The sequence below is a fragment of the Vipera ursinii genome, assembly GCF_947247035.1.
Source record: "Vipera ursinii genome assembly, chromosome: 3".
NCBI classification, from domain to species: domain Eukaryota; kingdom Metazoa; phylum Chordata; class Lepidosauria; order Squamata; family Viperidae; genus Vipera; species Vipera ursinii.
This window is the reverse complement of record NC_139516.1, coordinates 186069171-186082863: the sequence shown is the minus strand read 5'-3', so window position 1 is coordinate 186082863 and position 13693 is coordinate 186069171. Positions and strand designations below refer to the sequence as shown.

The 13693-nt window shown below is 38.1% G+C and overlaps 1 protein-coding gene across 3 annotated transcripts in view; it reads left to right on the top strand.

Annotated features, from left to right (window-relative positions):
• The first annotated feature begins 54 nt into the window (after nucleotides 1-54).
• The window catches only part of NBN (nibrin), a 32086-nt gene continuing 18447 nt past the window's right edge, over nucleotides 55-13693 (top strand). For 2 of the 3 annotated variants that reach the window (XR_014492120.1, XM_083359681.1), the window contains exons 1-6: nucleotides 556-607; nucleotides 1572-1625; nucleotides 5115-5248; nucleotides 6632-6780; nucleotides 8613-8772; nucleotides 10153-10256. Coding sequence is in view for 2 of the 3 variants with exons in the window: in XM_083359681.1 (XP_083215807.1) it covers nucleotides 571-607; nucleotides 1572-1625; nucleotides 5115-5248; nucleotides 6632-6780; nucleotides 8613-8772; nucleotides 10153-10256 (638 nt within the window). In the remaining variant the exon portion in view is untranslated. Of the gene's footprint in view, nucleotides 608-1571; nucleotides 1626-5114; nucleotides 5249-6631; nucleotides 6781-8612; nucleotides 8773-10152; nucleotides 10257-13693 lie in introns of all 3 variants that reach the window. The other variant, XM_083359682.1, reaches the window with a different exon arrangement.

The window sequence follows — 13693 nt, the reverse complement described above, 5'->3', positions numbered from 1 at the left end:
CCTTTCCAAAGGCAAAACTCGGTAGGGTGACTAAATATACTTCGCTTAACTTTTTGTGCAATTATCACCGCGTTGAGCAAAGTCCCCGCCTAGCGTCGAGCGCAATTTTGTAAACTTGACGGGCAGATTCGCGTTCTCAGCCCACAGATAAAGACCGGTTTACCATTGTTAAAATGTTTTAAAAAACGGAATAAACTAACCCCGAAATAAATAACATAAAAATAACAAAAGATAGTAAATTAACCCAAAAAATAATAAACTTCCTCAAGTCTACTTCGACTCCTCAAAGGAACATCGCTTTACTTTTTCACTGGTTTGCCTTTCTTCCCGGGAAATCCTTTTTTTTTTTTCACCCGTGGCAAGTCACGTTCCTGGCAGGGTAAGAAACCTTTTCCTCTCGCTGTCCCTAGATGGCGCCGATGGCTCTTTCCGGGTTTATTCCAACCTAGAGATGGGCTGCGCGCAGGCGCACTGTTGTTTTCTGCCTCGGCTGAGGGAGAAGGACGCGGCGGCCCTTTTTTTTTTGGGACTTGGGAGAAGCGGCACCCTCGATTCTTCTCTAGGGTTAGGATGTGGAAACTGTGCCCGGCCGATGAGACCGGAGGAGGTAAGCAAGAACACTGAACCGGGTGGACGGGAAGGGAAGGGTAAAGCGAATAAGTCTAGGCTGCAACACTCCGGACCATCCTCGCGTTGCAAGAAACGAAAGGGTTTTTTTTCCAGCCAGACTTTTGCGGGTCAGATCGCATGAAGGGAGAGAGAGTGTTTTCATATGTGGACTTCCTCCGGCTTGGTGCCTGTTTACCCTGCTGCTTTCCGTGTTGTTTAGTTCATCGCACCAGATACCTCAGCCTTATCAACTTTATGCTGTAGCAGTGTTTCTCAACCTTGGCAACTTTAAGATGGATGGACTTTTAATTCCTAGAATTCTGGGAGTTGAAGTCCACTGATCGTATTGTCAAGGTTGAAAAAACACTGCTATGGACTTCAGCTCCTAGAATTCCCCAACCAGAATGCAACATGCATGAAACACTCTACCTCAGAGGTCCCCAACCTTTGGGGCATCAGGGACCAGTTCAATGGATAAGAGCTTCTTCCATAGAGCGGAGGGGGCATGGTTTAATAATAATGATAATAAGTTGGAAGGGACCTCGGAGGTCATCTAGTCCAACCCCCTGCTCAGGCAGGAAACCCTATACCATTTCAGGCAAATGGCTGTCCTGTCTCTTCTTAAAAACTTCCAGTGTTGGAGCATTCACCGCTTCTGGAGGCAGGTTGTTCCACTGGTTAATTGTTCTAACTGTCAGGAAGTTTCTCCTTAGTTCTAGGTTGCTTCTCTCCTTGACTATTTTCCATCCGTTGCTTCTTGTCCTGCTTTCAGGTGCTTTGGAGAATAGCTTGACTCCCTCTTCTTTGTGGCAGCCCCTGAGATATTGGAACACTGCTATCATGTCACCCCACACCGTTCTCTTCATTAAACTACACATACCCAATTCCAGCAACCGTTCCCTATATGTTTTAGCCTCCAGCCCCCTAATCATCTTGGTTGCTCTTCTCTGTACCCTTTCTAGAGTCTCGACATCTTTTTTACATCGTGGTGACCAAAACTGGATGCAGTATTCCAGGTGTGGCCTTACCAAAGCATTGTAAAGTGGTATTAGTACTTCACGTGATCTTGATTCTATCCCTCTGTTAATGCAGCCTAGCACTGTGTTGGCTTTTTTGGCAGCTGCAGCACACTGCTGGCTCATATTGAAGTGATTGTCTACTAGGACTCCGAGATCCCTCTCACAGTTACTACTATTGAGCAAGGTACCACCTATATCAGGGGTGTCAAACTCAATTTCATTGAGGGCTGCATCAGCATTGCGGTTGCCCTCAAGGGGCCGGGTGGGTATGGCCAGGGTGGGCGTGGCCTACTGGGTTGGCGTGGCTAGAGTGCATATGGCCTACTGGGTGGGCATGGCCAACTCTACATCGTTCGCATCAAGGGTGCCTATGGGGGCCTGGGCAGGAGTGGGACAGATCTGAGGGTCTCTGGCAGAAGGAGGGTCTCTGGGCCAGGGCCAAGGCAGTGGGGGCCGTTCCCTCACTGTTTCCAGGATGGCTTTGCGCGCCACATGAAACCACTTTGCGGGCCGGATCCGGCCCCCGGGCCTTGTGTTTGACATGTCTGACCTATACTATACCTGTGCATTGTGATTTTTCCTGCCTAAATGTAGAACCTTACTTTTTTCACCGTTGAATTTCATTTTGTTAGATAGCGCCCAGTGTTCAAGTCTGTCCAGATCCTCCTGTATTTTAAGCCTATCTTCTGGAGTATTGGCTATTCCTGCCATCTTGGTGTCGTCTGCAAATTTGATGAGTTCCCCATCTATCCCCTCATCCAAATGGTTAATGAAGATGTTGAAGAGCACTGGGCCCAGAACAGAGCCATGGGGCACCCCACTACACACTTCCTTCCATGTAGATGCAGTTCCATTGAGGACCACACGCTGAGTACAGCCTGTCAGCCAGCTACGAATCCATCTGGTGGTGATGCTATCTAGCCCACATTTTTCTATCTTATCAAGTAGTAGGTTGTGATCTACTTTATCAAATGCCTTACTGAAGTCCAAGTAAATTATATCTACAGCATTCCTCTGGTCCACTAATTTTGTCACTTGGTCAAAGAATGCAATAATATTTGTCTGGCATGATCTGTTTTTGACAAACCCATGTTGACTTTTAGTGATGACTTTGTTCGTATCAAGGTGTTCGCTGATTTGTTGTTTGATTATCTTTTCCAGAATTTTCCCAGGTATTGAGGTCATGCTGATAGGTCTGTAATTTCCTGGATCTATTTTTCCCCTTTTTTGAGGATGGGAACTACATCAGCTCTCTTCCAGTCCTCTGGTAGTTCCCCAGTGCTCCAGGATCTTTGCAAAATATAGTTCAGTGGTTCTGAGATCACGTCTGCCAGTTCCTTGAGAACTTTGGGGTGTAATCCATCTGGTCCTGGTGATTTGAACTCAGTTTCATGTGCTGCCTGCATCCCACGGATGGGGCTTGGCTTGTTTGCAATGACTGGTTTCTGGGATACTGCAGACCAGTGTTGGTCCATGGACTGGGGGTTGGGGACCCCTACTCTGCCTAGATGAATTTAGCAAATTTGCTGGATGAAGAAACTGCATTAGCCAGTTGAAGTTCAGAGTCACGTGTAAGTAAAGGCAGCAAATCAAATATATTTTGAAACCATGGATTGCAGCTCTCTTGATCATGGGCTTTGGAGTATGTGAAAAACAAATATATGTGCCAACTTTTCAGAAAATAATGAAGAATTTAAAAAAATGATCTGGATCTAATGATCTGGATCCATCTCTCAGAAGTGGAGAGTATGATAGAGTATCTTACATTGTCAGTGTAGTAGCCATGAAAGAAATTTCAGTTTATGATATTGGATTATGATCCCCCAGTGAAATCACTGTAAGTGATAAGTATTTATTTGGCAGTGCAAAACAGGAACATAGAATTTGGGGCACATGAAATGTATCCCCATTGATATTGATATTACCAGAATTGTTTTTGGGTTTTTTTGCATTGCTTAACGTTGACCATCTCCTAAAAACTGTCCAGTAATCCATCCATTAGTCTAAAGGGAAGTAGGATGAGCTTGCAGAAAGTGCTAGGCCAGACACGTCAAACTCACGACGTCACGTGATGTCGTGCAACGTATTGGAGCCTTTTCGCCATTGCCGGCAGTGGGGTGGGTGCGGCTTCTGGATGATGCGTCCGGCCTGCAGGCTGGCAGTTTGACACCCCTCTGCTAGTTTGAAGTGTGGTTGCTAATTTGTGGCTCACCCAGCTAGGCAGCAGCACCTAAATGAACTTGACTAATTAAAAAAGATAAGTATTTAACTGGTACTTGGATGGAAGACCAGTAGGTGAAAGATAAACTGGGAAATCCCCACCACCAATTCCCAGACATCAGTGAAAAATCACTTCCATATTATTTTCAAAAGCATGGACTTCTCCATAAAGTTACCAGGAGTAAAACGTGACTTTATTTACTATGGAGAGCTAACAGCAGTTTCCTACTTTCACCCCCACTTATACAAAAAAAAGAGAGCAAAATGGTTGCATATACAAAAAACTAATCCACCTATAAGCTTATTAAGCTAGAATAATGCCGCTAGTGGGTATTTGTTCTTTCAAAGATGGTAGAGAAAAAAGATTGAAAATAATTCTCAGGATAAATTTTATTTATGAGCTTGAAAAAATAATTCAGAAAGAAGAGAGCTGTTGTTTGGGCTGCCTCTTAAAATCATCATTATCACTGAAGATCTATACAGCTGCTAAAACTAAAGTGTCCATTGATAGCTTTATGTCTTTTATTATGCCCTTTCCTGGGCAGGGAAAGCCTAGTTGCATTTGTTCTCCTGCTAATAATTTCACATTGATCTTAGGTATCTATCCTGCAAGGCTACACTTGTGCTTGGCCAGGAAGCTGCAACCAGCACAGAGTGCAGTGGCTGCTTGCTAAGTGGTGTTTTGGCTATATTCATGTTACACCTTTGTCACTCCACTGGTCACTAGTTAGCTATTGATGTTCAGAGTTTGAATTATGACATACAAAGCCTCACAAACCTGGGACCAAGATCCCAGTCAGATTACCTCTGCAGTTATAGACTTGGTGACTCCCTGAGTTTCTATGGGGAACTCCTGCTCCAGGTACTAAGATCTAGTGAATGCTACCTGGCAGCTGCTTGCAGGAACACCTTCCATATTTTCACCAGTGTTCTGGAATGTTCTCCCCTCTGAGATGCTTCCTATACCATTTTTATCTCCATCATTTTTAAAATGTATTGTTAATTAGGTACAGTTTCTTATTGTATGCTTCAAAATGGTTTATAAGAAACATATAAAACAATTAGATACACAGTTTCAGTAAGCCTGATTACATGAGATATCAAACTATAGTTCATAAATACAGTGTATGCATATTCAATGACACTCTAGAATTTGCCTTTCTTATTTAGTTTTCAAACTTTTTGTAATTTCACACTGTGAAATGAATGATAATGCTTTTTCTTGCTTATGGCCATTATTGAAACTAACATTTTCTTTAACTTCAGGACAGTTATATCGGCTTCTAGTTGGTGTTGAGTATGTTGTTGGACGAAAGAATTGTGTAATTTTAATTCAAAATGATCAGTCAATCAGTCGAAGTCATGCAGTTCTTTCAGTTAATCATCCACAGGTGAACCTTGTAAGTATCACATTCATAAATTTTCTGCCAACTGCCTGCTGTATCAAAACACGTTCTTTAATTGAACATTTGTTGACTTGGTACAAATAGTATTAAATGTGTCCTGATGTCATTATAGCAAATATTCCAATTATGTAATTTGGATATGAAGCCACTGACAGAAATTATGTACCGTAATCTGTGTCATTTAAGTAATAATATTCTGATAGCTTGTTGCAGGTGAATATGGTTTGTTGTACCTCGTTGATCAAGCTGCATTGCTCAGGAAAGATTTTTACTGAAATATCTTCAAATAAAACTCTACCTGGACATAAAATATAAGGTTTCACTTTGGCTTTATGATTAGACGTATTTCACTTTTCAATTAATTATAGTCTCTTATTACCTCTGAACTGGTTGGTACAAACAAACCCATTCCAAACCATTATTTAATATCCTGGTTTTACCATAACTAAACCTCAATTTAAGTAACAAAACAAACAATAATTTATTAGTTGAAAGCAAGCTGGATTGTGCCATTTTTAGCAACTGCACAGGGAACTCAAGGAGGTAAGTCACTAAAATAGACTTTAGAGGTTCATCCAAACCATCTTTCTAGTTGATTATGCTTAAATTTAAAATATATTCCTTAACATTTTATATATTAGATGATTAACATGATTGCAAGATAAGACTATTAATATAGATAAGAAGCAGATAAGATTAATTATGCTTGTCTTATTTCTGATGTATAGTATTGATTAAAAAATGTTCCTATTCATCTACATATTTTCAAGAAATTTTTTTTAAGTGAAGTAAAGCTAAATTGTGATTCACTTGGATGATTTGTTAGTTTATTGTGTAAACTGTATTGTGTCATTCTCAAAAACAAAGCAATTGAGTTACTTGGGGTCTTGGATGCTCTTTGAGTTTGGTTGTGTATTTTTTGTACAGTTTTTCATTACCAAAGTAACATCATCACTGATAATATTACCGTACATAATTTGATAATGAAATGTCTACAACAAAGCAACCAAGCTCAAAGAGTATCAAAGACCCCACAACAAAATAGTATTTTTATGTTAATATGTATGTAGAGGGTTTTTTCCCCCTTTCATTCAATCATGTTCAGTTCTTGAAAACTACCTGAACAAATTCCTGCAGTTTTATTAGCAAGACTTTTGGAAGTGTTTTGCCATTGCCTCCTTCCGAGGGCTGAGAAAAAGTGACTGACTACACAAAGCTGGCTCTTGTATGAAAACCTATAGCACATTGATATTAACACTGAGTAGTTTGATATTTTAATGATGTGGGTTTTTTTTAAAAAAAAGAGCAGTGAGTATATTATGAATAGGCTTGCTGTCCTTGAAACGTTAAATGCTATGAGCTTTATTGTACTTTCAGAGTCAATCTTCATCATTTCCTGAATTAACTTTAAAAGACACTTCAAAATATGGTACCTTCGTTAATGGAGAAAAGCTACACAATGGTAGTACCATAACATTAAATACTGGAGACAGAATCACTTTTGGAGTTTTTGAAAGCAAGTACAGGTATGATAGATTTCTGCTAATCTTGAAACAGTTAAGGGGAAATCTATGAGTTTCTTGTGTATTTCAGATGTGACAGATCATGGTTATGGATGAATTAAACATATAAAACAAAATGTTCATAACTGTGAAGCTTATAGAGCAGAGCTCCCCAACCTTTCCGGACTGGCAGCCCGGAGGGAGAGGGAGGAGCAGGGAAATGTATGTGCGTGTGTGCATGCACCCGCGCAAAATGGGCATGCGCATAGCAGTGGTGCTAGCGCTCATGCACATGCACAAGCAGGCTGCTCACACCCACTATGGTGCTGATGGTGCTGGAGCCCCCATGCATGCACAAACGGGCTGCTTGTGCCCACGTGATGCTGGCAATGCCGCTAGCGCCCCACGCATGCACTGGGGAGGGTGCATGCACACATGCGCACACTCACCAGCCATTCCCTTGGCCCAGTGACCAATAGGCCACAGACTAGTACCGGCCTATGGCCCACAGGTTGGGGATCCCTGTTATAGAGGACTGAAATTAGTTGATAAAAACAATCATTCAGTATTCCAATTCTTTTTTCATTAGATATAAATTGTAACACTACATAGGTTAATTTAGAAGCATATCTACAGATTCAGCAGATCTTATTGCCAAATAACTGCTAGAGCCTTAGTCGGAAATGAGTCCCAATGAATTCAAGAAATCATCAATGATTCAGTTCAGTTTCCAGGAGGCCTTTCTGCTTTTTAGTTGGATGAATAGGAAAGGGAGAGTTTGCTCTCATTTCTCTCCTGAAAACTTGCTTCAAAGAATTACAGGGTCTACAAGGGGAATAATGGGAAACTATTTAATCTCCTTTCTCTCAGTGAAGAGAACTACACTCTTTTGACCAGAACTACACTCAGGGAGAACCCTTGGATGAAGAGAGAAAAAGAAAATGCTAGTGAATTTTTACAATTGCCAGGTTCACTAAGCTTTGAAATATTGGCCTAGAACAGGGGTAGGCAACCTTGGCTCTTTTATGACTTGTGGACTTGAACTCCCAGAATTCCTGAGCCAGACATGCTGGCTCAGGAATTCTGGGAGTTGAAGTCCACGAGTCATAAAAGAGCCAAGGTTGCCTCCCCCTGGCCTAGAAAGACTAATTTTTCATCTTTCATCTTTTCCAAATCCAGTTTTGTATGCTTTACGTATCCATTGATAATGTTAATCATGGAACGTTGGCTTTATGTTAGTCTTCTCTCTTTGCTATCTTCTTTGTTCATATTGTTTCTCCCTTTTCAAAGTCACAGAAATCATACTCTTTCTATCCTGTTGACCCAAGTTCTGGTCTCTTTTTAAATCTATCTCCCATTACAGTTGATACCCCAAATGAGATAAATATTCCTTTCTTACCTTGATTCTTGTACATCTGTTGAATAGCATGTTGCCAAATGAATCTTCTGCTATTCTGCTCTCATTATAACCTCTGAAATCTTATTTTTCACTGCCTTTCTGTTTGTGGATCCAGCATCAAGTTTTTTCCCCCTCCAACCTGATGTGTCTTTGCTTAGAACATTAATTCTTCCACTTATTATCTTCTTAATCCAAAACTGTGGTCTCCAAGATTCTAGCATTTGTCTCTGGATATCCTATAGGTTTGCTATTATCTCGGTGGGGATGGTTGAACTGTAATGACACTTCTTCAAATCTCATCTTTTTTGTGAAGTCTTTGATTTAAGCAGAGCAACTGAAACAATCACCTGTTGCTCATTGCCCCACCTGCTTTATATCTTATATATATCTTCCCCTAACAGATGGTAAGCTGTTTGGCATTATTTGTAATCATATTCTGTTTTATTGTACTTTGCAGAGTGGAATATGAACCACTGGTAGTGTGTTCTTCATGCTTAGATGTTTCACAGAAAAATATTTTAAATAAAAATATTCTTCAGCTGGGTGGCCATGTAGTAAATGAGTGGAATGAAGATTGTACTCATCTTGTTATGGTTCTGGTCAAAATTACTGTGAAGGTGAGTGATACATAAGCATGATACAATTTTTTAAAACAGTGTTAGAGAAAATATTCTCTACATGTAATAGTGTTTCTTTGTTCTTTTCCTATTGGCCTAAATTCTTGATTTGAAAATGGAGGCATCCCAGCAATAGTCATTGAAGGCTGGATAGGAAAATTGTTTTATTAGCACTCTTACACAAATTTTCTAGGAAACAAGTCCCATATGTCCATCTGTGCATAGGAATGCAGGCTTGGATGCCTAGTAATGCAGTTATTTATTTATTTAGCATACAACTAGTAATGCAGTAAGGAAGAGAAAAGGAATATAATATTTTTGGCATACACTAAAAAAGGATAGCTGCCACTGAGATATGTCTATAGAGATTCACAGTCATCCAGTTCATAGTTATTCCAAAGATGCTATGTCCCTAGTTGATTGAAATTATTAGTTGAAATTAATTAGCTGAAAATGCTGACTTGAGAAGTTTGTTGTCAGCAACTCTGTTAATTACCTTATCCCAATCCCAAAGATGCTTTTTCATGAGGCAACTGGACTTTCTTATTTTTCTTTGAAGATGTTTCGCTTCTCATCCAAGAAGCTTCTTCAGCTCTGACTGGATGGTGGGGGAATGGAAGGAAGAAGCTTCTTAGCGAAATGTATTCAAAGAAAAACAAGTCCAGTTGCCTCATGAAAAACATTGTTGGGATTGGGATGAGGTAGTTAATAAAGTTGCTGACCGCAAAAATTTCTTGAGTCAGCATTTTCAACTAATAATTTCAATTAACTATGGACATAGCCCAAGAACTATGTGTATTCTAAATCAAATTGTACTTGTTTGCATAACACATTTTTTTCTGAATTTTTTTGGAAAATTTTCCAATGCAATTTGTCCAGAAAACCCATATATTTAATAGTGGCAACTGAAAATACAGGTAGTCCTTGTTTAAGCAACATCCTAGTTTAGCAACTGTTTGCAGTTATGACATTATGAAAAATGACCGTAAAGCAAAGGAACCCAGTGATATAAGACCATAAGCCCAGTGATGATTGCACTTTGTTTAATGACTGAGTTGCCAGTCTCAATTGTGGCCGCTAAACTATTTGTATTGATGGGAATCCTTTTGTAGAAGAATTGGCTGTACTGTATTGTAAAATTAAGGTACTGACTGGAGGAAGTAATAAAACAGTGCAAATTGTTCTATAGTGATGGTAGAATTTATTATAGGACTTCTGTTCTTTTTTCTAAGGGAAACTCAGTTTAGAATATGATCAATAGTGAATGAGTTTAGAAGCAGAATGGTTTGTAATAGGCAGAAGAACCTGAATTAAAATCAGAGACATTACATGTTTTGTACCACTATGAATTATTATTATAATTTCCCACTTTTGTTGTAGACAATATGTGCACTGATTTGTGGTCGACCAATTATGAAGCCAGAATATTTTGATGAATTAATCAAAGCCATTCAAGCAAAGCAACAGTTACCACTGCCTGAAAGGTAATAAGTTCTAAGGTACATCCTCATTTTAAAAAAGTTTTAATGTTTCATGTTATAATAATCTTATCAGTTAACATTTGCTGAGATTACATTCACTTTCCAAACTACTGAAGTATGCCTTGATTAAATGTAGCTATCCAAGATACATTAATCATGTGCTATATATTGCAATAAATTTGTATATATCAGGTTATAATACATTTTAATTTTTTTGGTATCTTTTTGACTGTGTATGAAGTTTTATTTGTTTAATTGTATCTGAAATTCATTTTACATGAAATGCTACTTTTATTATTTCATAAGAAAATAGTTTAAATTCTCCTATTGACTATTTCTAGCCTTGTGTTAATGAATGGCATTCTTTCTGCAATTCATTGTTTATCTAGGCAGGGAACAATGAAGCATAAAAATACTAATTTAAACAATAGACGGATCAATAATGAGACAGTGGGATCCAGCTCCATGTGTATCTTAGTATCTTTTAAGGTTAAAAGTCCGAAAATCCCACCTACTTAAATCAATGAAATTGATTTATGTAGATTTAATAAATCTCAGATGATGAAAATTCTACAAATCTAGGGTTAATGAAAGATATAATCTTGACATTGATGGAAGACACAGATTTTTGTTTCTAAATTATGCCAAAGCAAAAAAAAAATTCAGTTTTGTAAACCCAATTTTAGTCTGGATTATCTCAATGAATGAATTAAATTGGGAGACAAGCAAGGAGGACAGCAAATTCTTACTTGTCTTGATTTTATTTTTGTTCCAGAAAATAGTTTTGTAAATTAAGGATTGATCAATTGTTTGGCATATATACCCTGCAAAGTTTCATCCTGACTTTAAAGAAACAGATTTTTTAAAAACATTTCCAAAGCAGACCACATCAATTAAAAAAGATAGACTCTACTCTCAATTTAGAAACTAGGTATATCCCTTGATGAACATCCACTTTTAATTGAAAGTGTGACATTATTGAAAGCAATATCCAGAACTACGGACACGTAATTATAATCTGTTATATAATCTGTAAGCATCACAAAATTCTTAGCCTGTAAGGTGTAAACATTTCTCCAGGGGGCACAATAAAAAATAGCTTTGAATTGCCTGGATTATATTTTAATGTATTCATGCTTACCTGCCCTATTACAGATTTCAGGATGTTAATCAGCCATTATACTCAGTTCCAATAGAAAAAAAGCTGAATGTCATCTATTTATCAACAACAGCTCTTTCTATAACTCCCAGTCAGTATTTCCAATAGCTTCGTGGAAACAGAAAATATTTCTCCTTATATTGTATACTATAATTGTCCACTGAGAAAGTATCAGAACCTGCAAAACTATTTGATTGATATTCTTGAATGTTGTGAGAAGTCAAAAGATTTAGCTTGTACCATCACCCACTTTCTGGGTGAAGGTTATTGAATGAAGGGTGCATAATGTTTTGAGGACTAAATGTTATGCCTTCCTGCTGCACTCTTTGGAACTGCTCTGAAAAGGGCTGTTCCACTAGTAATTCAATTGGTTTAATTTGGAAAAGGACTGTTACAGTATAAGCTACCTATTACAATTAAGACTATATTTCAAAGTTGGGTCAATTACACAGAATAATCCATTCTGATGAGAGAAGACTTCCAGTGAGGTTGAAATGGCTGAAGGTGGTTCATGAGATTTAAAGGTTACAACATTTGACTTTGCAAACTTCCACTTATCAAGCAGCCTTAGATGACAGCAGGTGGCTGATCTTGTCTGGACTTAAAAGCTAAATAAGATTAACCCTGTTTAGACTGGTATGGAAGATAAGCAGATAATATCAGGCTAGATGGAAAATTGAAGAATGTCCTGGAGAAATGCAGTGGCAAAACATTTTTGCATTGCTGCCAAGTGAACAACATGGTTATATCCATAAAACCATTGGCTGTCTAGATCAACCAGAGGACATCTTTAACTTTTTCACTTGTCAGAGAATGATGATAACAGTTGTTTCTGTCTTGAGAATCTTTACAGGACTTCCATTAAAATTTTGTTGTTGTTAGCTGCGAAGTCGTGTCTGACCCATCACGACCCCATGGACAATGTTCCTCCAGGCCTTCCTGTCCTCTACCATCTTCTGGAGTCCATTCAAGCTCACGCCTACTGCTTCAGTGACTCCATCCAGCCACCTCATTCTCTGTCGTCCCCTTCTTCTCTTGCCCTCAAACTTTCCCAGCATTAGGCTCTTCTCCAGTGAGTCCTTCCTTCTCATTAGGTGGCCAAAGTATTTGAGTTTCAGTCCATTCAAACAGTCATTACCTATATCAATATCCTCCCATTTTTTCATTATGAGGACCATTACATAACTAAAACATTTTTCATGGCTGTTACATAAACCACAGAGGAAATATCTATTTCTTTTGCCATTTACACTTATTTCTTCTTACAGGCTGTATAAAACTAAGCTTAATATAGATTTTAATTTGCAGTGTGTATATTACATTTATGATACAGGGCTATGTGCACTTTTGAGAGGCTACCAGGTATTTTCAATTAATATAAGAATATCATTGGCTTAATTGCATCAAGTTGCTATAGGGATCTCTACGCTAATATCTTCAAGTCAATGTAAGCCTTGGGAGTAGATACATTAACAAAGATTTTAAATAATACTTTTTTGTGCAGTAAATAGTATCCTGTAAATAAATATATATATATATATATATATATATATATATATATATATATATATATATATATCCAATTTCAGTACATATTAATATCAGCAGAAAAACACCTATGAATTTAAATATTACAGTTTTGTGAGATTTGATAATTAAAATTGAAATGAATATTATCACTAAAGAGGAGCTCATATTTGAACACTTTAATCATATTTCAATATCACGTATCTTTTTGGATCCATCAACTTTTTCTCTGATAAATGGTATACTGTGGGTACATCATGGAATCCCTACTAGTATAATGATGAAGATGTTGACTTCTAGTTCACCATTAGCTACAGAAAAACCCTGGATGGTTTTGGAGACAATCACTCTGTAGAGAAAAATGAAACTCCTGAAGAAAGGTGGGATACAAAGTAGTCCTCAATTTATGACTCTGAGCTAGGAATTACTATCTACATCATGTCAGTTGTTAAAAAGGTCACCATCTGACTTTGCCTGATTTTTTACAACCTTTTTAATGACGTAAGTGAATCACCACAGCCACCTAGAATCACTCAGTGATGACATGGGTGTTATACAAATTTAATAATAAGCAAACACTATGGTCGTTATGCAAATCCATTGTCTGCAATGAGTATTCTTTGCTGGAAACTGGAAGTAATCTGAGCATTACTTCAAATCTGGATTGTAAGTAGTCCTGGGGAGACTTGTTATAACTTGGAACTGTCACTAAATAACTAGTCATAAATCGAGGAATACTGTGAATCTAATAAAT